Source organism: Loxodonta africana, chromosome 19 (genome assembly GCF_030014295.1).
Source record: "Loxodonta africana isolate mLoxAfr1 chromosome 19, mLoxAfr1.hap2, whole genome shotgun sequence".
Classification (NCBI taxonomy): domain Eukaryota; kingdom Metazoa; phylum Chordata; class Mammalia; order Proboscidea; family Elephantidae; genus Loxodonta; species Loxodonta africana.
The window spans coordinates 23,341,063-23,367,580 of record NC_087360.1 but is presented as its reverse complement, the minus strand read 5'-3'; the positions used below and the strand labels follow the sequence as shown (position 1 = coordinate 23,367,580).

The 26,518-nt window shown below is 51.6% G+C and overlaps 1 protein-coding gene across 1 annotated transcript in view; it reads left to right on the top strand.

The window, feature by feature from the left end:
- BCR (BCR activator of RhoGEF and GTPase) overlaps positions 1-26,518 on the top strand; it is a 150,558-nt gene that overhangs the window by 67,639 nt on the left and 56,401 nt on the right. Inside the window, exons 2-4 of the mRNA XM_003419174.4 lie at positions 10,433-10,614; positions 19,282-19,386; positions 20,139-20,324. Coding sequence (XP_003419222.2) covers positions 10,433-10,614; positions 19,282-19,386; positions 20,139-20,324 — 473 coding nt within the window. The remainder of the gene's footprint in view (positions 1-10,432; positions 10,615-19,281; positions 19,387-20,138; positions 20,325-26,518) is intronic.

The window sequence follows — 26,518 nt, the reverse complement described above, 5'->3', positions numbered from 1 at the left end:
TATCTTTTTACAGGTGTACAACTTTTTGACAATCAGCTGTACAACCCTACCCTTAATCAATGCAATTTTTCCATCACCATAAACCAAAACTCAGTACTCATAAGCAATATCTCCCCTTTTCCCTCTCCTTCCCACCCCTGGTAACCACTAAGAAACTTTGTTTTCTGTACATTTGCCTTTTCTTGTCTTTGTATATAACTGAAGTCATACAGTATTTGTCCTTTTGTGAATGACTTATTTCACTCAGCATCATGTCTTCAAGTTCTAACCATGTTGTAGTAGCATGTATCAAGAATAACATTTCAGAAGAGACTGTGAATGTTGCTTTTGAACGTTGAGTAGCTAAAGTGAAAGGGAGAAATGATGAGGTAAAAGAGCTGAATGGAAGATTTCAAAGGGCGGTTTGAGAAAACAAAGTAAAGTATTATAATGACACGTGCAAAGACGTGGAGATAGAAAACCAGAAGGGCAGAACACGCTCAGCATTTCTCAAGCTGAAAGAACTGAAGAAAAAATTCAAACCTTGAGTTGCAATATTGAAGGATTCTATGGGCAAAGTATTAAACGATGCAGGAAGAATCAGAAGAAGATGGAAGGAATACACAGAGTCACTATACCAAAAAGAATTGGTCAACATTCAGCCATTTCATGAGGTAGCATATGATCAAGAATGGATGGTATTGAAGGAAGAAGTCCAAGCTGCCCTGAAGGCATTGACAAAAAACAAAGTTCCAGGAATGGACGGAGTACCGATTGAGATGCTTCAACAAACGGATGCAGCGCTGGAGGTGCTTACTTGTCAATGCCAAGAAATTTGAAGACAGCTTACCTGGCCAACCGACTGGAAGAGATCCATATTTATGCCTATTCCCAAGAAAGGTGATCCAACCAAATGCGGAAATTATCGAACAATATCATTAGTATCACACCCAAGTAAAATTTTGCTGAAGATCATTCAAAAGTAGCTGCAACGGTATATCAACAGGGAACTGGCAGAAATTCAAGTTGGATTCAGAAGAGGACGTGAAATGAGGGATATCATTGCTGATGTCAGATGGATCCTGGCTGAAAGCACAGAATATCAGAAAGATGTTTGCCTGTGTTTTATTGACTATGCAAATGCATTCGACTGTGTGGATCATAACAAATTATGGGTAACATGGCAAAGAATGGGAATTCCAGAACCCTTAATTGTGCTCATGAGGAACCTGTACATAGATCAAAAAGCAGCTATCCAAACAGAACAAGGGGATACCTCGTGGTTTAAAGTCAGGAAAGGTGTGTGTCAGGGCTATATCCTTCACCACACTGATTCAATCTGTATGCTGAGAAAATAATCTGAGAAGATGGACTGTGTGAAGAACGGGACATCAGGATTGGAGGAAGACTCATTAACAACCTGTTATGCAGATGGCATAACCTTGGTTGCTGAAAGTGAAGAGAACTTGAAGCACTTAACTGGTGAAGATCAAAGACCAGAGGCTCCAGTATGGATTACACCTCAACATAAAGAAAAGAAAAATCCTCACAACTAGACCAATAAGCCAAATCATGATAGATAGAGAAACATTAAAGTTGTCAAGGATTTCATTTTACTTGAATCCACAATCAATACCCATGGAAGCAACAGTTAAATCAAAAGACGCATTGCATTGGGCAAATCTGCTGCAAAAGACCTCTTTAAAGTGTTAAAAAACCAGAGAAGTGACCTTGAAGACTAAGGTGTGCCTGACCCAAGCCGTGGTGTTTTCAGTTGCCTCATATGCATGTGAAAGCTGGATGATGAATAAGGAAGGTGAAGAAGAATTGACACCTTTGAATTGTGGTATTGGGGAAGAATATTGAATATACCATGGACTTTCAAAAGAATGAACAAATCTGTCTTCGAAGAAATACAACCAGAATGCTCCTTAGAAGCGAGGATGGCAAGACTACATCTCACATACTTTGAGTATCTTATCAGGAGGGATCTGTCCCTGGAGCAGGACATCATGGTTGTTAAAGCCGTGGGTCAGCGAAAAAGAGGAAGACCCTCAACGAGATGAATTAATACAGCGGCTACAACGTGATATTTGGTGAAGTGGAGGGTCAGCAGAAATGAGGGAAACCCTCAGTGAGATGAGTTGACTCCATAGCGGCAACAGTGGACTCAAGTACATCAACGATCCTGAAGATGGCACAAGACCAGGCAGCATTTCACTCTGTTGTACATAACAGTGCCATGAGTTGGAGGTGATTCTACGGCAGCTAACAGCAAAGGGCCAAACTGTCAGGGCTTCCAAGAAACTCATCTGAACCCTGATGTTGTAGGCTTAAGCATAACGATTGTGAGGGTGGCGCAGGACCAGGCAGTGTTCCGTTCTGTTGTACGTAGCGTCGCTATGAGTCAGAACCGACTTGGCGGCACCTAACAACATGTATCAAGACTTCATTTCTCTTATTGGCTGAGTAGTGTTTCATTGTCATTTTGTTTATCCATTTGTCTGCTGATGGGCATTTAGGTTGTTTCCACCTTCTCTCTATTGTGAATAGTGCTGCAGTGAACATTGGTGTACAAGTTTCTGTTTGAGTCTCTACTTTCAAGTCTTTTGGGTGTATACCTAGGAGTGGAATTGCTCGGTCGTGTGGTAGCTCTGGAAACCCTGGTGGCGCAGTGGTTAAGTGCTACGGCTGCTAACCGAAAGGTCGGCAGGTGCTCCTTGGAAACTCTACGGGGCAGTTCTACTCTGTCCCGTAGGGGTGCTATGTAGTCAGAATTGACTCGACGGCACTGGGTTTTATGGTAGTTCTACTTTTAGTTTTTTGAGGAACTACCACATTGTTTTCCATGTTGTACCATTTTTCATTCCCACCAGCAATGGATAAGGGTTCCAATTTCCCTACCTCCTTGCTAACGTTTATTTAGTTTTTTTTTATTTTATTTTATCCATCTGTCATGGATTGAATTGTGTCCCCCCAAAAATATGTGTCAACTTGGTTCGGCCATGCTTGCCAATATTTTGTGGTTGTCCTCCATTTCGTGATTGTAATATTATGCTAAAAGGATTAGAGTGGGATTGTAATACTACCCTTACTCAGGTCAGATCCGTGATCCAATGTAAAGGGAGTTTCCCTGGGGTGTGGCCTGCACCACCTTTTATCTCTCAAGAGATAAAACAGAAAGAGAAGCAAGCAGAGAGTTGGGGGCCTCATACCACCAAGAAAGCAGCACCAGGAGCAGAGCACGTCCTTTGGATACAGGTCCCCGTGACTGAGAAGCTCCTCGACCAGAGGAAGATTGAGGATAAGGACCTTCTTCCAGGACCGACAGAGAAAGAAAGCCTTCCCCTGGAGCCGACGCCCTGAATTTGGATTTGTAACCTACTAGACTGTGAGAAAATAAATTTCTCTTTGTTAAAGCCATCCACTTGTGGTATTTCTGTTATAGCAGCACTAGATAACTAAGATACCACCCTAACGGGAGGAAAATGGTATCTCCTTGTGGTTTTGATTTGCATCTCTCTGATGGCTAGTGATGCTGAGCACCTTTTCATGTGTATGGTGGCCATTCAGATGCCCTCTTTGGTGAAATGTCTATTAAAGTCCTTTGCCCACTTTATGATTGGGTTATCTTTTTGTTGCTGCTATAGTTTTATATGTATATTGGTTATTAGATTCTTATTGGATATGTGTTTTCTGAATGAACGTATCTTTTGGGGTGACACAATTGAACCCACAGCACTGCGTCTCCTTTCTTAACCCTCCCCACACTTTCTTTGGGGGAGGCATGGTGGGGATGAAGAATGCAGGCTGCTCCAGCTGCCTGTGGCTGGACCCCAGCCTGAGCCCAGGGTGACAGCCCCCAGCCCAGACAGTGGAAGACCCACCCTCCTGCCACCCTAGCTTTCTTTCCCACCATGTTTCCTATTTGGAGGAAGAGCCAGGTGGGAGGAAAGGACCCGCCGCCATGGAGTGACTACAGTTCAGGACCTGGCTGAGTTGACTGTACAGTGGCTAACAGCAACAGCTGCTGGTTGGAAGCTCAGTCCTTCTGTCTTACGTAGACTGGTGCCCATAAAGCCCCTCCTGGCCTCCAAAGACAGGGCCCTCTCTGTCCTCCGGCTCCACGGCCCCCACTCCAGGCCCAGGCTGTGACCTCTTCCCTCTGTGTTCCAGCAGGAACCGCTATCTGCCACTCACCCCATCTTGTCTTGACTCCATGGGCATGTCCTCAGGGAGGCGGCGCCTTCCTCTGTCTGAGCCCATCTTGCTCCGGTCCCAGCAGTCTTGCAGTGGTTGACATGGAGCACATATCTTGGGGATTCCAGGGGTCCTGCCAGTTCCCCAAGGCCAGGGGCTTGGTCTGCAGTGCCCACCATCAGAGGCACAGTACAGCACCTGTCACGTCTTAGGGGGCGCCTTTCATTTTGGCTGTATATCAGTTGCTCAATAAACACATTGATTGTCTAGGGCTAAACTGACCGATAAACAACATCGTGATAAATTGCAAAGAAGTTGAAGTTGTCAGGGATTTCATTCTACTATTATCAACAGTCAAAAACTATGGAAGCAGCAGTCAAGAAATCTGCCTGCAAAAGACCTCTTTAAAGTGTCAAAAAACAAAGATGACTAAAGTGTGCCTGACCCAAGCCTCATCTGCAGGTGAAACCTAACATAATAAGAAAGGAAGACAGAAGAAGAGTTGATGAGTTCAGACTGTGGTGTTGGCAAAGAATATCAAATATACCATGGACTGCCAGGAGAACGAACAAATCAACCTTAGAAGAAGTACAACCAGAATGCTTCTTAGAAGCAAGGATGGCTCGCTCACTTTGGACACGTCATCGGGAAGGACCAATGACTAGAAAAGGACATGATATTTGGTAAAGTGGAGGGTCAGCAAAAATGAAGGAAACCCTCGATGAGATGGGTTGACACACTGGTCACGACAGTGGACTCAAGCATAGTGACGATCCTGAAGATGGCATAGGACCAGGCAACATTTCATTCTGTTGTACATAAGGGTACCATGAGTTGGAGACAACTCAATGGCAGCTAACAACAAAAAAGGACCAAACTGTCAGGGCGTCCAAGAAACTCCTCTGAACCCTGATGTTGTAAAGAACCAAGGTAGTGGTGATAATCAGCACATGATCCCAGGCTGTTCTCCCTGTTGGTGTCAGAGCCTCTGCCTGCCCCAGCCAATCCCAGCCTGATGCCAGGAGCATTAGCCATCTTTCCCTCCTCAAAGGTCTGGGAGCTTTGGGCCCAGGTGGAGACCAAAGAAGGCCCTGTAGCAACATTCTGAGTGCTGATCAGGGTCCTCATCTGCCCATGTCAGGCACTTGAGGTGGGGGGCGATGACCTGTCTAGCTGCCAGAGAAAGGTCCACCCAGCCGGAACCCAACCTCAAGTGTGTAGACTGTGAGGGCATCTGGTCTGCTGGCCTGTCTCCTTCAAGAGAGCTTGGAAGAAAGGTCTGGCAATTTACTTCTGAAAAATCTGCCACTGAAAACCCTGGTTGCCAGGGGCTGGGGTAAGGGAGGAATGGGGAGTGACTGCTAATGGGCACAGGGTTTTCTTTTAGGGTGGTGGACATGGTCTGGAACTAGATAGATACAGTAGCTACACGACATTGTGAATATACTAAATATCACTGAACTGTACACTTTAAAATGGTTAATTTTATGCTATGTGAACTCAACCTCAATTACAAAAAAAAAATGTAGCCTCACACCCAGCCCCAGCATTGGTTGACTGCTGGCCTTGGATCCTGGAGAGGGTACCTGGGCTGAGATTGAGTGCTGGAGCTGGGCAGAGAACTGTCCCGGGCTTCCTGCGATAGGGATGATGAGGGTGGTACCCCTGTGCTGCGGAAACCACTGCAGCTGGCGGAGCCACCGGAAGGCATTGTCTGATCTGCCTTTACCTTTGTAAATAAACATGGCCCAGTGGTTTGCTGGCAGGATACACAGGAACGGGACCTCCCTGCCTGGTCTCTCTGATGAGTGAGGTCCTGCTTCCCCAGCCCAGGCCCGCGGGCACCCCTTTCCCAGACCCAGAGCATGGTGATCAGAGAATGAGAGTCACCAAGGCCCATCTTTAGCCTGGCACAGCCCTTCAGAGCACCTGGCTGGCTAGGCTGGTGGCATGACCTTCCTTCTGCCCTGGGGAGAAGGGGTTCTCCAGTGAGGGCCTACTCCGGGCTCTTGTTCCGGGGCGCATTGGTGTTGGGGGCAAGTACAGGAACTGGAATTCCAGAGCCCCACACCTCTCAGAATGGGGTGGTATGGAAATGGACTGAGAGGAGGGTGTTCATATCCTGGCATATCTCATCCAGGGGGTCCTCCCTGCATGGCTGCTCCAGGAGATGCCCCGCCAGCAGGGGTCTAAGCTCAGCTCTGCATGCAGTTCCTGGGAGCCACAGAGTGCAGGCCAGGCAGAGTCAGGGGTGAGCCGCTGGACAAGGAGGCTCCAGGAGGGGAGGGAACCTGCAGGCCTGAGCAGGGATTCCAGTGGATAGAACAGGAGAGAGAACACTTTCCAACTCACTGGAGGAAAACCAGGGAGGGACATCTTGAAGCTACTGAAATTGTTTGAACTAAGTCTTGGAAGCAAGAAAAACCAACCCAGTTGCCATCAAGTCAGCTCTGACTCACGGTGATCCCATGTGTGTCAGAGTAGAATTGCACTCCATTGGGTTTTCAGTGGCTGAATTTTCATAAGTAGATCACCAGGTCTTTCTTCCGAGGTACCTATAAGTGGACTTGAACCACCAACCTTTCAGTTAGCAGCCAAGCGCATTAACTGTTTACACCACCCAGGGAATCCTGGAAGGAAGAAAGAGAGAAAAAGAGAGCAGGCTGTTGGGGAAGGCTGGAGCCCCTCAAGGGGCTAAGGAAACAAGCCTGGTCCAGGGGGACTGGAGCTTTGTAGGTAGGTCATGTGTGGTTTGCGGGGAGCAAAATGGGCTGTGGTGATGCAGGGCCAGCTTTGGGGGAGCAAGGTTGGTAGCCACAGGCATACACTGAGCAGGTGACACGTGTGGGCTGCGACCTGGGTGGGTGCTACAATTGGCCACATTCTCCTCTGACCCACAGAGCCCACCCAGCTTGGTTGAGGAGATTCAGGTGGGCAGGGAGCTGATGGGAAGGGGATGTGTTAACTCTGGGAAGGGAGTGGGGCTGCTCAGAGTCTGGTGGTGGGGGTGCTGTGCCACTTTGACTCGGGGAGGACTTGGGGTCCTCACCCTGATGCTGGGGGTGGCTTTTTTGGCCCTATTATTATGGGAATTTTCAAATAAATATGGTAGTCCGTTGGGGGCAGTAGTGGTTCAGTGGTAGAATTCTCATCTTCCAGGCAGAAGACTCGGGTTTGATTCTGGCCGGTGCACTGATTCAGCCTTGTGTGTTGCTACAGTGCTGAACAGGTTTCAGCAGAGCTTCCAGACTAAGAGGACTAGGAAGAAAGACCAGGTGACCTCCTTCTGAAAATCAGCCAGTGAAAACCTATGGGTCACAATGGTCTGATCCACGACCGATCGTGGGGATGGTGCAGGACCAGGTAGTGCTTCATTCAGTTGTGCGTGGGATCACCATGAGTCAGGGCTGACCTGATGAGAGCCGACAATAACAACAGTACTGAAGTAGTGTAGGAAAGCCTCGTATCTATCGCCTAGCCCAGGTCTCATGAGCCCCTTCGAGAACCTGGTTGGAAGTATCAACCGCATGCTTATCCCATGCTAGGAGGCTGCTGGGGTGAAGGGAGGCCCCCCAGACCCTCCTTCAACACAGACACTACTTGCATTGCCCCTGGCTGGGAGGAACCTTAGAGTTTTTGTTTTTGTTTTTTTAACCACTGTGGTCACTGAGGCTCAAGAAGGGGACATGGCCTAGGTACCAACCTGGGCTGACTAGGACGTACCCGGACTTGTTCCTTGGGTTTTTGTTGCTCCCCTTTTTCTTGCATCAAAGAATAGATTTTCGAAGGAATGAGGTGGGCCCTGCAAGGAAAGGAGGGGGTTTCCCTGCACACAGCCTTCGCCACACTAATGCCCTCATGGTTCTCCTTGCCCTCCCCAAGCCCTGGCTGGTCCGAGTTCTATCTAGACTGCCCTGCCCCCAGAGCCTCCGAGCCCTGGGATCGTGGTCGACACCCTCTGCTTTCCAGCATTTGATTCCAGTTTTGGGGTCAGTACAGCTATGGTTTGCAGGAAGGATGGAGCCAGTGGAACTACAGGGCCCCATCCTGCCAGGGGTGATGAGGCTCCGAATTACAACTTAGCTCCTGTGTAATGATGACAGCAGCTGTTTAGCGTTCTCAGGTTGTGCAGACACTTGGCTGCTGACCAAAAGGTTGGAGGTTCAAGTCCACCCAGAGGTGCCTCGGAAGAAGGGCTGGGGGAATCTACATCTGGAAATCAGCCCGTGAAAACCCTGTGGATCCCTCGAAGTCTTTTAAAACCAAACAGTTGTTTAGCCTAACTGGTGAGGAATGTCTGCTTTGAGCATGGTGCTCTTTCAGAGACCTGTCTCTATGGCATCAAATGGATAATAGCAACTGAAAAGGTTAGATGGGAAACTTAGGGAAACCCTACGCAGCATAGTTCTACTCTGACATGCACGGGGCTGCCATGGGTTGGGTTCAGCTTGATGGTAGCTGATTTTGGTAATCTCTTTACAGCTTGTTGGGAGACTGGAGCCTTCGCAGCTTCCAGGGTCCCCCCACGCTTTGGCTGTTCAACCCAGAACTAGCCTCCTGCTCAGGCATTCCTGTGAACACGCAGTGGCAGCGCCCTTCGTGGCCCTGGGGGCGCCTGTGTACGGACCCCTGGGACTCGCTGCAGTTAGGGTGGCCACCAGCAGGGCGTCAGATGCCACGTTGAGCAGCTCAGCGGGTCTCAGCCTGGCTGCCCACAAGAGTCCCCTGGAGAGCTTTATGAGCTCAGGCTGCCCCAGAAATTCTGCTGTGGTCACTCTGTTGGGCCTGGCTATGCCATGTTTCCAAAGCTCCTGGGTGATTCTGAGAGCACCTGTTAGCAAGCACCATGTCCTGGGGGACACGGAGGTGGGGAAACTGGGAGAGGCAGAGAGTATGAGGAGGCTGGAGCTTGGGCCACCTGTGGGTGCCTGCAGCCAGGGGGAAGTTCCTTCCACTGCTCATGTGGGAAGAATATGGGCCCCTGTGAGATTGCTGGACAGACTCCGGAAGTCTGTGGGTGGTGTGATACCAGGCTCTGTGCCCATCTAGCCTGTGGACCCTGGGTGTCACCTCCACAGGGAGCAAAAGCCCCAGAGTGGGTGTATGTGGTCGTGGAATGTGCAGTGAGGCATCTTTGAGCTGTCAGGTGTGAGTGGGGCTGCTTGTAGGTGTGTCATGGTGCAAGTGACTAACTGAATCAGGGAGAACCTCTCGGAAGTCCCGGGGGTGCGTAGGTGCCCTTTGAGAGGCATGGAGACTGTCCTCCCGTGAGTCATGGAGTGGGCTAGGCCCAGATGGTGTTGATATCCACATCGTAGATACACTCAGAACAACTTAGGTTGGAAATGGCCGCAGAGGGACTACAGGATGGCCAAGGCTGGAAGATTCTCCTGGGTGTTCTCCTGGGCATTATGATTTAGCCTGGGAAGAGAGTGGTTGTCTTCAGGAACCTTTAGGACGCAGGCTTATTGTTAGCTTCCGTTGAATTGATTCTAAGTCGTGGTGACCCCATGTATATCAGAGTAGAACCGCAGCCCGCAGAGTTTTCAATGGCTGATTTTTCAGAAGTAGATTGCCAGGCTGTTCTTCTGAGGCACCTCTAGGTGGACTCTTACCTCCAACCCTTCAGTGAACAGCCGAGCATATTAACTGTCTGCACCACCCAGGGACTGTGTAACCAGGTAGTCCCAATAGCAGCAAAAGCGGGGCTTCCCTGAAGCCCCTCGTAGGAGAGGTGGCTCTATCCTCTTAACAGCAGCACCTCCTTTGAGAAGGGGACAGTTTGATTGGAGAAAAGAAAGTCTGAGATTTTGCAGCCCAGCTGGGGCGGTTGCCGGTGGCATCTGAGTTGGCTGTGGTGGTGGGGGGTGGCAGGGTCTGGCACATGGCCTGTGCTCCTTGAGGGGTCAGGCCCCCACAGACAGCATGTTTAAGGACCATAACTGCAAAATGCTAGCATCTGGGGTCTGCCTTTCTGTAATAGCTTGAACTCCCTCCAGGGGGAATGGCAGAAGGACCCTAGATAGTATTTGAAAGCTTGGTCTTACATTGTTTAGGCAATAAGCCCTGTTTCCTTGGGGACGGGGGAACCAGATGGTGATACAGTTGGTGTGTCAGTGGCATCAGTGTACCTGGGGCCCCCATGGTGATGGGGCGGTGTCAGTCAGGGACTTGCTTGGACAGGCGGGGTATGGACACTCTGGGTCAGTGGCTCCCCTTCTCTGTCTCTGACACTAGCTGCCTCTTTGCACAGATGCCACATTCGGGACACCACCTGGCTACGGCTGTGCTGCAGACCGGGATGAGGAGCAGCGGCGGCACCAGGATGGGCTGCCATACATTGACGACTCACCCTCCTCCTCCCCGAACCTCAGCAGCAAGGGCAGGGGCGGCCGAGATGCACTGGCTGCGGGAACCTCAGAGTCCACCAAAGGGGTGAGTGCTGTGGAGCACCTGCCTCCCAGGTATGGAGAGGGGACGGGCTCAGCTCTGGTGTCATCCCACGCGCCCCGAAATCTGTCTCCTACTCAGGGTCATGGAGAAGGAGGTGAGTGAGTACCTAACAGCGCCTTCCTTCATCCCTCCATCTGAGGTGGTAGATGGCCTCCTGGGTGCCTTGAGCAGGAGATTTCACGGAGCACTCCCTGAGCTAGGTGCGAAGGAGGTAGGCGGCAGGCCACCTTCTCAACCAGTTGGCCCTGCGGGGTGCAGAGCTGGCTGTGTTCCGGGACTCCTGTGACATGGTGCTTGTCCCACCTGCTCCCTTTTACCAGAAGGAGGCGCTGTGATGATTCTATCGACTGGAGCAGGGTCTGTCCAGTGATTTTCACTGGACCCTTCTTAACTGTCCCATGGAACTGGTGTTGAGGTCACCTGCACTTTTGTTGTTCTTAGTTGTCAAATCGTCTCCAACTTATGGTGACCTGAGGTACGACAGAATGAAATGTTGCCTGGTCCTGTGCCCTCTTCTTGGTCATTGGTATGTTTGAGCCCATTGTTGTGGCCATTGTGTCAGTCCATCTCATGGAGGGTTTCCCTCTTTTTTGCCCCTCCATTTCACCAGCCATGATGTTTTCTTCCAGCAGTTGATCTTCCCACCTCCACTTTACAGATGTGGAAACTGAGGTGTGGAGAAGTGGCTTCCCCAAGGCCACGTGGCTTCAAATAGGGGCCCTGCCATACTCTCTAAGAAGGCCTGTGGCTCAGGCTGGTCCCCTCATGTCAGAGTGCTGCCCTGGGGTTGTCGCAGGCTGGACGGAGCTGCCCTGCAGAGGAAGTGTGCACCCAGCCTTATACTGTGTCCTGGCTGCCACAGTGGTCCCCGGCCCAGGAAGGTGCTTCTATGGTGTCCTTGGGCCCAGACATGCTCCTCTACCTGCCATTGGGGCATCCCTTTGCCCTTTTGGGTCCTTTTCTTCTCGAACTTCTAGACCACCCGCTGAACAGGCTGCTGCCCCCCAGGGCGATGCTCCTTTTTGTATCCTGGTCCCTTGGCCCTGATGACAGATTCCTATAGATGAGACCCAGGCGGTACTCCATCCTCTGCTTGGCTTGCCTCTGAGTGGTTTCCCCCTGAGTTCACAAACGAGAGGGAGGGAGGTGCTGCCCCTGGGACTGCAGGGTGGAGCTAGAAGTTAGCTTTCCCCTGCAGTTGCTCTGTTCTGGGGCAACTCATGGCTGCAGGACTACTTGTCATGCTGTGGCAGTTTTTGAAGAGCTCAGCACTGGCGGCTTCTGGCACGGGAGCGTTGGCGTGGGAGCAGGCACCTGTGCACCACAAACCTGCTGTGTGCAGGCACGGGCTGTGCTGTGTAGCGCCTGACCCAGCACGGTCACACCATTTTACAGGCTAGGGAATGGGTACAGAGAGGGCAGTGCTCACTCAAGGCCCCACGGCTATGAGGTTGTTGTCCATGCTCTGTCCTACCACCTGGCCCTCTGGGTCCATCCCCTCTCTTCCTGCTTGTGAGCATGGTTTGATAGAGAAAAGGACGATTATGGCCCTGAGCAAGTGCGTTTCTTCTGGAATTTGGGATGAGTTGTCTTGTACAAGAGAGCCCTGGTAGCGCAGTGATTAAAGCACTCAGCTGCTAATCAAAAGGTCAGCATTTCGAACCCAATAGCTGCTCTGCAGGAGAAAGATATGGCAGCCTGCTTCCATAAAGATTTGCAGCCTTGGAAACCCTGTGGGGCAGTTCTGTTCTGTCTTATAGGTTCCTGTGAGTTGGAATCAACTCAATAGCGGTGGGTTTTGGATTTGTCCTGTCCATGGAGTCCCTGGGTGGTACAAACAGTGAACTCACTTGGCCGCCAACTGAAAGGTTGTAGCTCCAGTCCACCCGTAGACACCTTGCAAGAAAGGCTTGGCAATCTACTTCCCAAAAACCAGCCACTGAAAACTCTGGAGCACAGGTCTGCTCTGACACACATGGGGTCGCCATGAGTCGGGGTCAGCATGATGACAGCTGGTGGTGGTAGTGGTGATGGTGGTCCTGTCTCTCCATCATCCCCAAGGGCTTTCCTCACCTGGGCATGCCCTTGCCTCATGAGGAGGGGGCTGAACCACCCTCTCCAAGGCCAGGTCCTGCTTGGCCTCCCACCCCCACTGGCTCCTCCTGCAGACCCTGCTCTCACTGGCTTGAATTGTTGCTCTCACCTTTTAGAGCCTGCTTGGGTGGGTGCACCTTCCTGCCCCCGCCGGAGCCCATGGATACTTCTCACATCACACCCACAGCAAATGTCTGCACATACCTACTTGGCCAGCTGGCAACTCCAAAGCTGAGCAGGCCACCTGGCCCCAAGCAGATGGCAGCACATGTTTGAGCCAGGTAGACTTTGGGAAGGACTGTCTCATTCTGTTTGGGAGCCTTTCAGCTGTCCCGTGCCCTCTGGTTAGTGCTTTCCACAGTGGATGGTGCTCTGGGCGAGTGCCCTTCACTGCCTCAGAGAAGGGTGCAGCCTACACTCTGGTTTTCACTGCCAGCCATGTGATTAGACGTTTGTCTCTGGTTTGAAGAAGATACAGCTTTCGCTGCCTAGCATCCACAGGGAGTGTGGTCTGTAACCAGGGAGGTCTCGGTCCTGAGCCAGGCCTGACTGGGTTCTCCCCTTGGAGAAGATAGAGTCCCTGTGCCCCCTTCCACCCCTGGCTGGCTACGTCCCCCTGGAGTTGTGGCCCCGACTCCCTGTTTATTCCCTGCTGTAAGCTCCAGCCTTTTGGCTGAGGGGCTACAGGAGAACATTCTAGAACTCTGTAACAATGCTAGGGCTCTGGGGTCCTGATCTTCTCCGTGAATGGGCACTCCAGGGGCAGGTGGGGATTCAGGAGAGGCCAGGCAGTCAATTTCTGGGGACACCGTGGGAGGACCCGGTAACTGAGGCTCCCTTCAACCCCAAGTATCTATGACATTCTCCATCCTTGGGTTTTCTTAGAGGTGCCTCCAGTATTGACTGAATCATCTGCATTTCCCCTGAGTAGCGACTGTGGACAGAGCTGCCAGAAATACCAGACATGCACACACCCCACCTCTTTGGACGACAGGGCAGGCTCTTGTCAGCTGTATCAGAACCAGGCAGCGGGGTGGACGCCTGTGGGGGCTGGGCCAGGCCGAGCGCCAGGCAACGTATCTGCAGCAGTTAAGGAGAAGGTGAGGGCCAGTCATCACCCCAGCTGGCCTTCTGGCCTCGGGGCAGGCAAGGTCTGCGGTCTTTGAGCTCAGCGTGCTGAGTCCTGCCTAGGGTCCCCAAGTGAGTAGCCTGCCAGAGTGCTCATTGCCCTCTGTCCAGCACGTTCATTTATCATGGACGCTGAGGCCCAGGAGGGCTGCCATTGACAAGCAGCTGCTGCCCCTCCGGTGCCACACTGGATGGACCCTTCGTGTGTCCTGTTTGCTCCTCACAGCAACCCTGCTAATCATGCCCCTGCTGACTAGAAGCCACTCTCTTTCACACGGGGCTGCACTCAGGGGCCCTGTGAGGGGCAGAGCTAGGGCCCTTAGTGGGGGCTGTTGCCTAAGCCCTAGCCATGTGGGGCAGTTCTACTCTTGGGCCGGTATCAACTTGATGGCCTTGGAAATACCAGTGGATATGATCTCATTTGGGAGTAGGGTTGTACCAGTTGCTTCAAGTCACCTCCGACTCATGGTGACCCTGTGTGTATCAGAATAGAACTGTGCTACATTGGGTTTTCATTGGCCGACGTTTTTAAAGTAGATTGCCAGGCCTTTCTTCCTAGTCTGCCTTTGTCTGAAAGCTCCGCTGAAACCTGCCCAACATCATAGCAACATGCAAGCCTCCAATGACAGACGGGTGGTAGCTGCTCATGAGGCGCACTGGCAAGGAATGGGACCCAGGTCTCCTGCATGGAAGGCCAGGATTCTACCATTGAACCCCCATTGCCCCCAAATCACATGCTGTTCAGTCGACTTCAACTCATGCCGACCCTACGTGTGTCAGAGCGAACTGTGCTCCACAGGGTTTTCAGTGGCTGTGATCTTTCAAAAGTAGATCACCAGGCCTTTCTTCTGAGGTGCCTCTAGGTGGACTCAAACCCCCAACCTCTGGGTTAGCAGCTGAGCGTTCACTGTTTGCACCACCCAGGGACTCCTGTTGCTGTATAGGGCCCAGAGAGTATGTATTCCTCTAATGGTACCATCGCTGCTGCCCTGCAGAGTTGGCCATCCGCACCAGGCGCTGGCAGGGCACAGAGTCTTGGAGATCCTGGCTCCCAGTGAGCCGCTGCACCCAGCAGAGGACACTCACCCCCTGCACCCTGTGGTTCAGCCCGTCTGCGGTGCCTGGGACTGGGGTCCTACTTAACAGGGATAATGTTGTCTTAGTCCCCCAGTGCTGCTGTAGCAAAAGGACCCCAACTGTGTGACTTTAAAGATGAGAAATGTATTTTCTCACAGTTCGGGAGGCTAGACATTCGAATTCAGTGCACCTGCTCTAGGGAAGGCTGTCTGCTCCAGGGGGAAATCCTTGTCTTAGCTTCTCCGGTGTTCTTCTTGGCGCTCCGTAGAGATTTACACGTGGCATCTATCTTCCCCCATTTATGCTTGCTTCCCTCTGTGTCTGTGCTGCCCTTTTTATCTCAGAGGTGATTGGTTTAATGCATACTCTATACTGATACGGCCTCATTCACATCACAAAGAAGCCTTATTCCCAAATGGGATCACAGCCACCGGTGCACCTGTTGCTGTGAAATCAGTTCTGGCTCACAGCAACCATAGAGGACAGAGCAGAACTGTCCCACAAGGGTAGGGGTTAGGATTTACAGCACGTAATTTTGGGGAACACACCCTAACACCTGTGCCTCCTGCAGAGTAGGGTGACCAAAGCCCGAGAGCCCTTCCAGGCTGTTTCATCAGCATGCGTTATGCTGACGGAGGTGGCACAAGGGTTGCACACTGCCTGCCTGCAGGGGCTCTCAAAGGGAGGACTTGCCCCCTGAGGGCTCTCTGCAGCAGCTCCATGAGGGAGAGGCCTGAGCCCAGTGTGCTGTGCAGTGTGCTTGCAAATGAGGGTGCTGCCCCTACCCAGAGAGGAAGGGGACCAGCGGGAAGGCCAGTCATCAGTGGGCTCCCCGGCTCTGTCCTGTTACTCAAGGGCCTGCTGCTCTGCTCCTGCATGTCAGCCTGGTGGTGGGGTGACAGGTGGTGGTGTTTGCCCAGATTCCTCAGCCACTTTTCCTGCCCTGCTATTAAAAACCCAGTTCGTTTTTACCCCCACAACCCCACCATGTGAATGGGGCAGTGGTGGTTCAATGGTAGAATTCTCCCCTTCCATGAGGGAGACTCAGGCTGGATTCCCACCCAGTGCACCCCATGAGTAGCTACCACCCATCTATCAGTGGAGGTTTGCATGTGGCTATGATGCTGAACAGGTTTCAGCGGAGCTGCCAGACTAAATGGACTAGGAAGAAGGGCCTGGTGACCTACTTCTGAAAATGAGCCAGTGAAAACCCTAGAGATCACAAAAGTCCCATAGGCAACTGATCATGGGGATGGCACGGGACCTGCTGTGTGTGGGGCCAACTTGCCGACATCTGAGGACCACAGTGCCCCACGGTATGACATGCAGTGTTTGCCACATGGCTGCCTTTGTGGGTTTTTTCCAGTCTCGAACCATATGTTGGTCCCTTGTCCCTACCCTGTCTTGGCAGAAGGCTCTCCTTTGTGTCGCTGCTTCTGACTTGGAGTTGCCACCCCCTCCAGCGTCCTTCCTTCTCTGTCATCCCAGCTGGATGCACAGCCCTTCCTCGCAGACCTGGCATGTGCACTGCACGTCATAAATAGCCCTGGTCGGTGCCCTGCCCTTTTTTCCCTCATCCTCTCCTCTTTCCTGCCCTCACTCCTTTCCCTAAGACAGCATCGGTTGCTCCCTGAGCCCTCCCTGTCCAATGCCACCAGCCCCGTGTGGTACTAATTCCAGCATCAGAAAAGGGCCCTTGCCCTGCTCTCCTCTCCACCCAGACACTCCCGGCCAGACGATTCCTGGAATTGGCCACACCCTTCCGAACAGGGAGGACTGGGCACTTGGCGCCACCCTGCCTGTGGTGTTTTCCTCGTGGCTTTCAGCCTGCATAGGTGGAGCTGGGCCTTGGCAGCCCGCAGGGCCCACAGTAGTGAGATTGTTCTTCAGAACACAAGCAGGGCTGGGGCGGGCAGCTGCCAGAGGGCCTTGTCATTTCCATCACCTTCTTCCTGGCGCGCAGCAGGCAACACATGCAGGGTCAGCCATGCTACGTCCTGTGGGCCTGCCATCAGCAGCTGGAAAGAGCACCATGGCCCCCACGTGGCATGTCTGTGCAGTGGTCCGGCTGCATGATGAAACCTCAGGTCCGTGAGCTGACAGCAAGCCAGGGATGAGGGTGCCAAGGTGGGGGCGGGGGGTCATAATGGCGGACAAACCAGCCTGCCCATCTCTGTCAAACCAGCCTGAGTACTTGTTAAAAGGACCTTCAATGAGCACCTCTGTTCTGGGCACTGTACCTGGCACCGCCCTGCCCTGAAGCCATGCCTGGAGCTGCTGCCCCTCAGACCCAAGTGGTGTGGACCTGAGGCACCTGTCCTTGGAGCGGACTCTGAACCATGAGCTTGATGGCTGTCCAACTACAGACAGACAGACACATCACAGAGACAAGTATACACACATACAGTTACAGAAACACATACATACACACTCATATACACACAGACACAGAAACATACACATAAACACGTTTGCTCACACACATACACAGAAACACACGTACACACACATTCGTACACACATAGACACATTCACTTGCACGCATACACACAGACGACACACACACACTTAGAAGATTCCCAGTGCAAAGCATGGCTCCGGAGAGCTTTCTTCATGGTCCGAGCCCCAGGGACCAGACTGGAGAAGCAGGCCGGGACTCAGGAGTTGGGTCCCTGTTTAGAGGCCAGGCAGCTGAGGCTCAGAGCGATTGAGGAGGTGCCTGGGACTGTGGGGCTCCCCAGAGCAGGCCTGGCTCTGCTTCTGCACCCTGACTCAGCCCAGGGCTCCTCCTGCTGGGCCAGGGAAGTGGAAAGGCACAACTGGGTGGGGGGCAGAGGGCCTGCCTGAGCCACCTCAGTGAGGTCCTTTCCTTGAGCCCAGAGGCCCTCACCCAGGCTCTCTGGCCCCAGGGAACATGTGGTTCTGTCTGGAGGTAACTTGGGGGGCATGTGCTGCTGGCATCAAGAAGATGGAGTCCAGGACAATGCACAGGACAGCCCCTATGCCAACAAAGACTCTGCCCCAAGGGCAGCTGCGCTGCGGCTTAGAAGCTGCGCCCCTGTCTGACTTTCCTTCAGTGGCTGTGAAACTAGTGGCAGAAAGCTGTGCCCTCCAGGCCTGCAGGCCCGAGAGCTGCCACTTGGGGGCTTCTTTCCCTTACCTGTGGGCCCAGAAGACCAGTAGGCAGTGCTGTTCCAGCAGCTTCCTCGGAATCAGGTGCCTCTCCCCACATCAGCGCCTCGTCTGGTGACAGGTGGGGCAGCTGGCACAGGGCTGGGTGTGCAGGGCAGTGCCATGGGCAAGCTAGCTCCTGACTGTGGATGCCACACCGCTGGCCAGGGCACAGGCGACGGGGGTGGGGAAGGGTGGGCAGGAAACTCGAGGGCAGTTCCTGTGGCCTTCAGCATCATTGTCACACCTGGGATTGGAGCTGGATCCACCAGGTGGGCAGGCTATCCCCTGCACTGACATCTAGCATGTGTCAGCTCTGTCTGTAGAGTCAGAGGCCACAGAGGTGTCCTGGACATTTGAGGAGGTGGGTGTCGAAGCTGACCCACAAGAGGGTCCCGGCCTGCAAGGTCCCCAGAGTCCAGAGCCGGCTCAGGGGTAAAAGCCCCAAGTCCAGCTCTCAGTTCTTCCTGGGCAGGTGGTGCAGCCCCGACCCAAGTCTCTGGGCATGGAGACCAGCTCCTCCAGGAAGGTGGCGCAGCCCCAGGCCCAGCTCCTTGGGCATGGGGATGGGTTCCTCCAGGCAGGTGGTGCAGCCCTAGGCCCAGCTGTCTGGGCACGGGAACGGGTCCCTCCAGGCAGGTGGTGCAGCCCAGGCCGGGCTACCTGTGGTGGCAGGGAGGGTGTGCTGAGGAGGCGGTGCTCCCAAGGTCCATGCCCCGTGTCAGTGCAAGGGTCAGGCAGCAGCAGCCAACAAAGAGGAATTCTGGGTAAGGCAGACACCACAGCTGGGAGCAAGAGCTTGGGTGTGGTGAGTGTTGGGTGGCTGTGCATAGGGCTCCTCTCCCCCAGCCACCTATGTAGTGTACCCACCTGAGTCTGAGCCATCAGGGTGGCCACTGCTCCTGCAGATGGCAGAGAACTGCCCAGTCTGCTCTGCCCAGACTCCTGCTTCCTGTTTCTGGGAGCGTTCAGACCAAGGGTGGCCCTCGGGGTCACTGGGTAACCCTGCAGAATTTGAAGTAGCAACAGCAAGTGGCTGAGTAGGCGCCAGGGCTCTGAGCCTCCCTTCAAATGCCCAGGGAACCTTCTGGGGGCCTGACCAGAGGTCTGCTGAGATGGAATGCTGGGCAGAGCCATCCGAGCCTTGCCCAGTCTGAGTTTTGTCTGTTTCTCCTGCAGGGTGAGCTGGACTTGGAGAAGGGCTTGGAGATGAGAAAATGGGTGCTGTCTGGAATCCTGGCTAGTGAGGAGACATACCTGAGCCACCTGGAGGCACTGCTGCTGGTGAGAGGTGGAGCGGGCAGGGCACCGGGAGCTCTGCTCACACAGGCCAGCTTGGGGCACCCACCCTCTAGAAAGCCATCACACTGTGGGAGGGTCAGCACATTCCACCTCCAGAAGTGACCTCCCTCAAGGCGGGGCTGTGGAGACCCATGTGAAACTCAGTTGCCAAATGAAGCTGCTTTGAAACTTGTTTTTAATGTACACGTGTCGCATCACGACCACGGTCTACAGCTGTACTACGTGCCTGGGGCAGTGGTGGTCCCGCAGTAGAACCCTCGCCTTTCGTGCCAACTCGTGTGCAGTCACCACCTGTCTTTCAGTGGAGGCTTTCATGTTGCTGTGATGCTGACCAGGTTTCAGCAGAGCTTCCAGACTAAGATGGACTAGGAAGAAAGGCCTGGTGATCCACTTGTGAAAATTAACAATGAAAACCTAATGGATTACAGCGGTCTACTCCACAGCCAATCACAGGGATGCACAGAAATGGGCAGTGTTTTGTTCTGTTGTAGCTGGGGTTTCCATAAGTCAGGGACAGACTTGAGGGGAGCTAACAACAGCAACAAACCATGTACCTCACAAAATGTCCAGCTGTCTCACCTGGACCTACTTGTGCCCTCTCATCTGCGCCCCCTCACCTATGCTCTCTCAAACCTGGGCCCCCCTCACCTTTGCTGTCTCACTTGGCCCCCCGCACCTGTGCTCTCTCACCTGGGTCCCCTCACCTGTACTCTTTCACTTGGGCCCTCTTCCAGCCCATGAAGCCATTGAAAGCTGCAGCCACCACCTCTCAGCCGGTGCTGACTATTCAGCAGATCGAGACCATCTTCTTCAAAGTGCCGGAGCTCTACGAGATCCACAAAGACTTCTATGACGGGCTCCTCCCCCGCGTGCAGCAGTGGGGCCACCAGCAGCGCGTGGGCGACCTCTTCCAGAAGCTGGTGAGGACAGGGGTGGGCAAGGTCCGGGGCATGTTTCCATTGCTTGGGTGCAAAGGGCGGGGAGCATAGGGCAAGAGACCGCAGGGGAGCGTGTCGGGGGCACTGCTGTCTAGATCACTGAGGTTCCTGCCTACCACCCAACCCTGGTGACCGTCACGGGGTCCTTCCTGGCCCCACTCAGCTTCATGCAGGGTTCCCAGTCTCCAGACTGACACAGCTACCCCTCCTGACTGGCATATGGGCCAGAGGAAACAGCAGTGGCATTCTTAGGCCATGCAGAATCAGGACTGGTCCTGCACAGACTCGGGAAGGACAGGAGCTTGCCTTGTGACACGGACCACCGAGCTGGGAGAGGGACCGAGGGCCACCTTGTGCACGGGAGGCCCTGCACAGCAGGGACCCATGCTAGACCTGGGGCGAGAGGTGCACTCAGGGCCCTAGGAATTCATGTTCACTGTCTCAGTTCAGCTCGGGCAGCCCTGCAGGTCTGGTGTCCTTGTCATGAGTTTTCAGGTATGGAGACCGAGGAAGGGACAGCACTTCTGGGGGATGGTTAATCCTGATTTGTCTTTCTCTGGGAAACATGCTTTTCCCACTGCCTCCAACAGTCCCTGGGTGTTTCCACAGTTAATATGCTCAGCTGCTAACCGAAAGGTTGGAAGTTCAAGTCCACCCAGAGGAACCTCAGAAGAAAGACCTGGCAATCTACTTCTGAAAGGCCACAGCCATTGAAAACCCCATGGAATATAGTTCTACTCTGACAACATGGGGTCACCTTGAGTCAGGGTTGACCCAAATGGTTATGGTTCCTTCTAGCTTTCAGATGAGGTGGAACTTGTTCAAAAGGAAGAACCGGTTCAGGGACCTAGAGGTGGAGAAGAAACGTCTCGGGGCAGGGGCGGCCACATCACTGCTTGTTGTCAAGCACTTGAGGTTCTATGGTGCTTGACAAGGAGTTCCCTCCTTTGCAGGTCTGTGGGGGGAGCTGGTCAGGCTCTAGGGGCAGGCTAGAAGACGGGGTCTGGGTATCATAGCCCCTCTCTCATCACCCTTCACCCAGGACCAGGTCAGTGGGCACTGGCTCCTCCATCCCCATTCACCTGGGGCCAGGTCACTGGGTACAGGCCCCCTCACTCTTTCATCCCCCTTTACCCAGGGCCAGGTCAGTGGGTATGCCTCCCCCAGTCACCCAGGGCCAGGTCGGTGGCTACTGGCTTCCTTTCTTTCTCACCCCACTCACCCAGGCCAGTTAAGCAGCTACAGGCCCCCTCTTTTTTTCACCCCCAAACACATGGGCCAGGTAACCAGGCACCAGCCCCGTCTCTGTTTCTTAGGTGTGATAATCTGGTGCAATGACTCACAAACTCCCGAGAAAAAGCTGTTTTTAATCTAGCAGAAAAAAGGATAGAAACACATAGGGCGAGGTCTGGGAGGGGTCTTGGCGTGGTGCCTCTATGTCCCCAGGGGATGTGCTTACCCTCCCAAGAGCAGATGTTCGTTCTCTCCACCCAGGAAGTTCCACAGAGCTTCCCTCTTCCAAGGCCTTTATCAGCCTACCCATGAGGCCATGATCTATGACATCAGCCTCCTGAGGCTTAGTCAGCATTGGCCCCCAGGTGACCCCTCTATGTTGGATCAGTCCCCATTCATTGGCCTCAGGGGTGGTCCAGCTCACAGCATGCCCCCTTTGGCCGCCCAGGCACTGAGCTCTGGGTGGACCCCAGCCAGCCTTGGCTCACATCAAGACCAGGAGTTCTGCTCTGAGGCAGGGCTTTCCCCTCGGCTGCCCTGTACCGTAGACACACTGGACCCGTGCCCACCCTTCCACCCCCTGGAGGGAGCTAGTCCCAGGTGGTGGGGGGTGGGGGAGTAGGGGGATGCTGGCAACAGGCGCTGATTTTGTTCAGATTCTCACCACCTGGGGCCTGGGCAGTGGCCCCTTCCCCCATGGCCCACCTGAAGGCTGTCTTGCCTTTTTTTTAAATCGTTATTAACTTTATTGGAGCCCTGGTGGTACAGTGGTTAAGAGCTCAGCCGCTAACCAAAAAAATCGGCAGTTCGAATCTACCAGCCACTCCTTGGAAACCCCATGGGGCAGTTCTAGTTGTTGGAATCGACTCAACAGCAGTGGGCTTGGTGTTGGTTTTGGATTAACTGTTATCCCCCATATATCATGAGTGTCTTCCCTTTTTTTTTTTTTTTTTTTGAGTTTTTGGTGAAAGTTTACAGAGCAAGTTAGGCCACTGAGATTGGTGTCACCCAGTGTGGTAACTCATGGTGTCACCCCCCATCCCCATGGACCTCCTCCTATGCCAGACCGTACAGAATCCTTAGAAATTTATATGACCAATTTTTTTTAAAATAATTTTTATTGTGCCTTAAGTGGAAGTTTACAAATCAAGTCAGTCTCTCACACAAAAACTTATATACACCTTGCTACATACTCCCAATTACTCTCCCCCTAATGAGGCAGCCTGCTCTCTCCCTCCACTCTCTTTTCATGTCCATTTTGCTAACTTCTAACCCCCTCCACCCTCTCATCTCCCCTCCAGGCAGGAGATGCCAACATAGTCTCAAGTGTCCACCTGATCCAAGAAGCTCACTCCTTACCTCTCTTTCCAACCCATTGTCCAGTGCAATCCATGTCTGAAGAGTTGGCTTCAGGAATGGTTCCTGTCCTGAGCCAACAGAAGGTCTTGGGGGCATGACCACCGGGGTCCTTCTAGTCTCAGTCAGACCATTAGGTCTGGTCTTTTTATGAGAATATGGGATCTGTATCCCACTGCTCTCCTGCTCCCTCAGGGGCTCTCTGTTGTGTTCCCTGTCAGGGCAGTCATCGGTTGTTCTTCTGGTCTCAGGATGATGTGGTAGCTGGTTCATGTGGCCCTTTCTGTCTCTTGGGCTTAATAATCACCTTGTGTCCTTGGTGTCCTTGATTCTCCTTTGATCCAGGTGGGTTGAGACCAACTGATGCATCTTAGATGGCTGCTTGGTAGCGTTTAAGACCCCAGACGCCGCTGTTGAAAGTGGGATGCAGAATGTTTTCTTAATAGATTTTATTATGCCAATTGACTTAGATGTCCCCTGAAATCATTATATTACCAATTTTTTTTATTGTGCTTTGGGTGAAAGTTTATGGGGCAAATTAGTTTCTCATTCAAAAATGTATACACAAATTGTTTTGTGGTGTTGGTTGCAATCCCTGCATTGTGTCAGTACTCTCCCCCTTTATCTTTCCACCCTGGGTTCCTCTTGTCCATTTGTCCAGTTTTCCCGTCCCTTCCTGCCTTCTTGTCTTTGGTTTTGGGCAGGTGTTGCCCGTTAGGTCTCGTATTTTGAACTACGAGGCACATTCCTCATGTGTATTATTGTTTATTTTATAGACTTGTCTAATCTTTGACTGAAAGGTAGACTTGGAGAGTGGCTTCCATTCTGAGTTAGCAGGGTGTCCAGGGGCCGTAGTCTCAGAGATTTCTCCAGTCTGCATCAGACCAGTAAGTCTGGTCTTTTGTGTGTGTGTGTGAATTTGAATTTCGTTCTACATTTTTCTACTGCTTTGTCCAGGACCCTCTATTATGATCCCTGTCAGAGTGGTCAGTGGTGGTAGCCGGGCACAATCTAGTTCTGTGCTCAGGCTGATAGAGGGTATGGTTCAAGCAGCTAATTAGTATATTGAACTAATATTTTCCTTATATCTTTGGTTTTCTTCATTCTCCTTTGCTCCAAACATGATGGGACTAATAGATGTATCTTTGATGGCGGCTAACAAGCTTTTAAGACTCCAGATACTGCTCACCAAAGTAGGATGTGGAATATTTCCTTTATAAACTATGTTATGCCGTTTGACCTATGTGTCCCCTGAGACCATGGTCCATAGCCCTCACTCTGAGTAACTCGGTCCCCCAAGGTGTTTGGATGTGTCTTGGAAGCTTCTATGATTTTGCCTTGGTCAGCTGTACTGACTGCCCCTATATCGTGTGTTGTCTTTCCCTTCACCGAAGTTAATACTTGTCTACTATCTAGTTTTCCACACATCTGTCAGTTTGTTGTACTGTGTTGGCTTCTGTGTTGCTGTGATGCTGGAAGCTATGCCACTGGTTTTTCAAATACCAGCGGGGTGACCAGTGGTGGACAGGTTTTAGCAGCGCTTCCAGACTAAGACAGACTAGGAAAAAGAACCTGGCAGTCTACTTGTGAAAAAACTGACCTGTGCAAACATTATGAATAGCAACAGAACCTTGTCTGGTATAGTGCCAGAAGATGAACCCTTCAGGGTGGAAGACACCCAAAATACGATTGGGGAAGAGCTGCCCCTCAAAGTCAGCCTTAATGATGTGGATGGAGTCAAGCTTTCAGGATCTTCATTTGCTGATGTGACATGACTCAAAATGAGGAGAAACAGCTGCAAACATCCATTAATAATCAGAACGTGGAATGTAGAAAGTATGAATCTAGGAAAATTGGAAATCATCAAAAACGAAATGGAACACATAAACATCCATATCTTAGTCATTAGTGAGCTGAAATAGACCGGCGCTGGCCATTTTGAATCGGACAAACATATGGTCTACTATAGCAGGAATGAAAACTTGAAGAGGAATGGTGTTGCATTCATCGTCCAAAAGAACATTTCAAGATCTGTCCTGAAGTATAATGCTGTCAGTCATAGGATAATATCCATACGGCTACAAGGAAGACCAATTGATATGACTAGTATTCAAATTTACACACCAACTACTAAGGCCACGGTTGAAGAAATTGAAGATTTTTACCAGCTTCTGCAGTCTGAAATTGATCGAACATACAATCAGGATGCATTGATAATTACTGGTGATTGGAATGTGAAAGTTGGAAACAAAGGAGGAGGATCAGTAGTTGGAAAATATGGCCTTGGTGATAGAAACGATGCTGGAGATCGAATGATGGAATTTTTCAAGACCAACGACTTCTTCATTGCAAATACCTTTTTTCACCAGCATAAACTGTGACTGTACATGTGGACCTTGCCAGATAGGATATACAGGAATCAAACAACTACATCTGTGGAAAGAGACGATGGAAAAGCTCAGTATCAGAACAAGAGCAGGGGCCGACTGCAGATCAGATCATCAGTTGCTCATATGCAAGTTCAAGTTGAAACTGAAGAAAATTAGAACAAGTTCATGAGAGCCAAAGTACAATCTGGAGTGTATCCCACCCGAATTTAGAGACCATCTCAAGAATAGATTTGACACGCTGAACACTGATGATCAAAGACCAGATGAGTTGTGGAATGACATCAAAGACACCATGCATGAAGAAAGCAAGAGGTCATTAAAAATACAGGAAAGAAAGAAAAGACCAAAATGGATGTCAGAAGAGACTCTGAAATTTGCTCTTGAACGTCAAGTAGCTAAAGCAAAAGGAAGAAATGGTGAAGTAAAAGAACTGAACAGAAGATTTCAAAGGGTTGCTCAAGAAAAAGTGAAGTATTATAATGACAGGTGCAAAGAGCTGGAGATAGAAGACCGAGAGGGAAGAACACGCTCAGCACTTCTCAAGCTGAAAGAACTGAAGAAAAAATTCAAGCCTCGAGTTGCAATAGTGAAGGATTCCATGGGGAAAATATTAAACAACCCAGGAAGCATCAAAAGAAGATGGAAAGAATACACAGAGTCATTCCAAAAAGAACTGGTCGACGTTCAGCCTTTTCAAGAGGTAGCATATGATCAGGAACCAATGGTAAGGTAATAGAAGGAAGAAGTCCAAGCTGCACTGAAGGAATTGGTGAAAAACAAGGCTCCAGGAATTGATGGAATATCAACTGAGATGTTTCAGCAAACGAGTGCAGTGCTGGAAGTGTTCACTCTTCTGTGCCAAGAAATTTGGAAGACAGCTCCCTGGCCAACTGACTGGAAGAGATCCATATTTATGCCTGTTCCCAAGAAAGGTGATCCAACCAAATGCAGAAATTATTGAACAATATCATTAATATCACATGCAAGCAAAATTTGGCTGAAGATCATTAAAAAGCGGCTGCAGCAGCATATCGAGAGGGAGCTGCCAGAAATTCAGTATGGATTCAGAAGAGGATGTGGAACGAGGGATATCATTGGTGATGTCAGATGGATCCTGGCTGAAAACAGAGAATACCAGAAGGATGTTTACCTGTGTTTTATTGACTATGCAAAGGCATTTGACTGTGTGGATCGTAA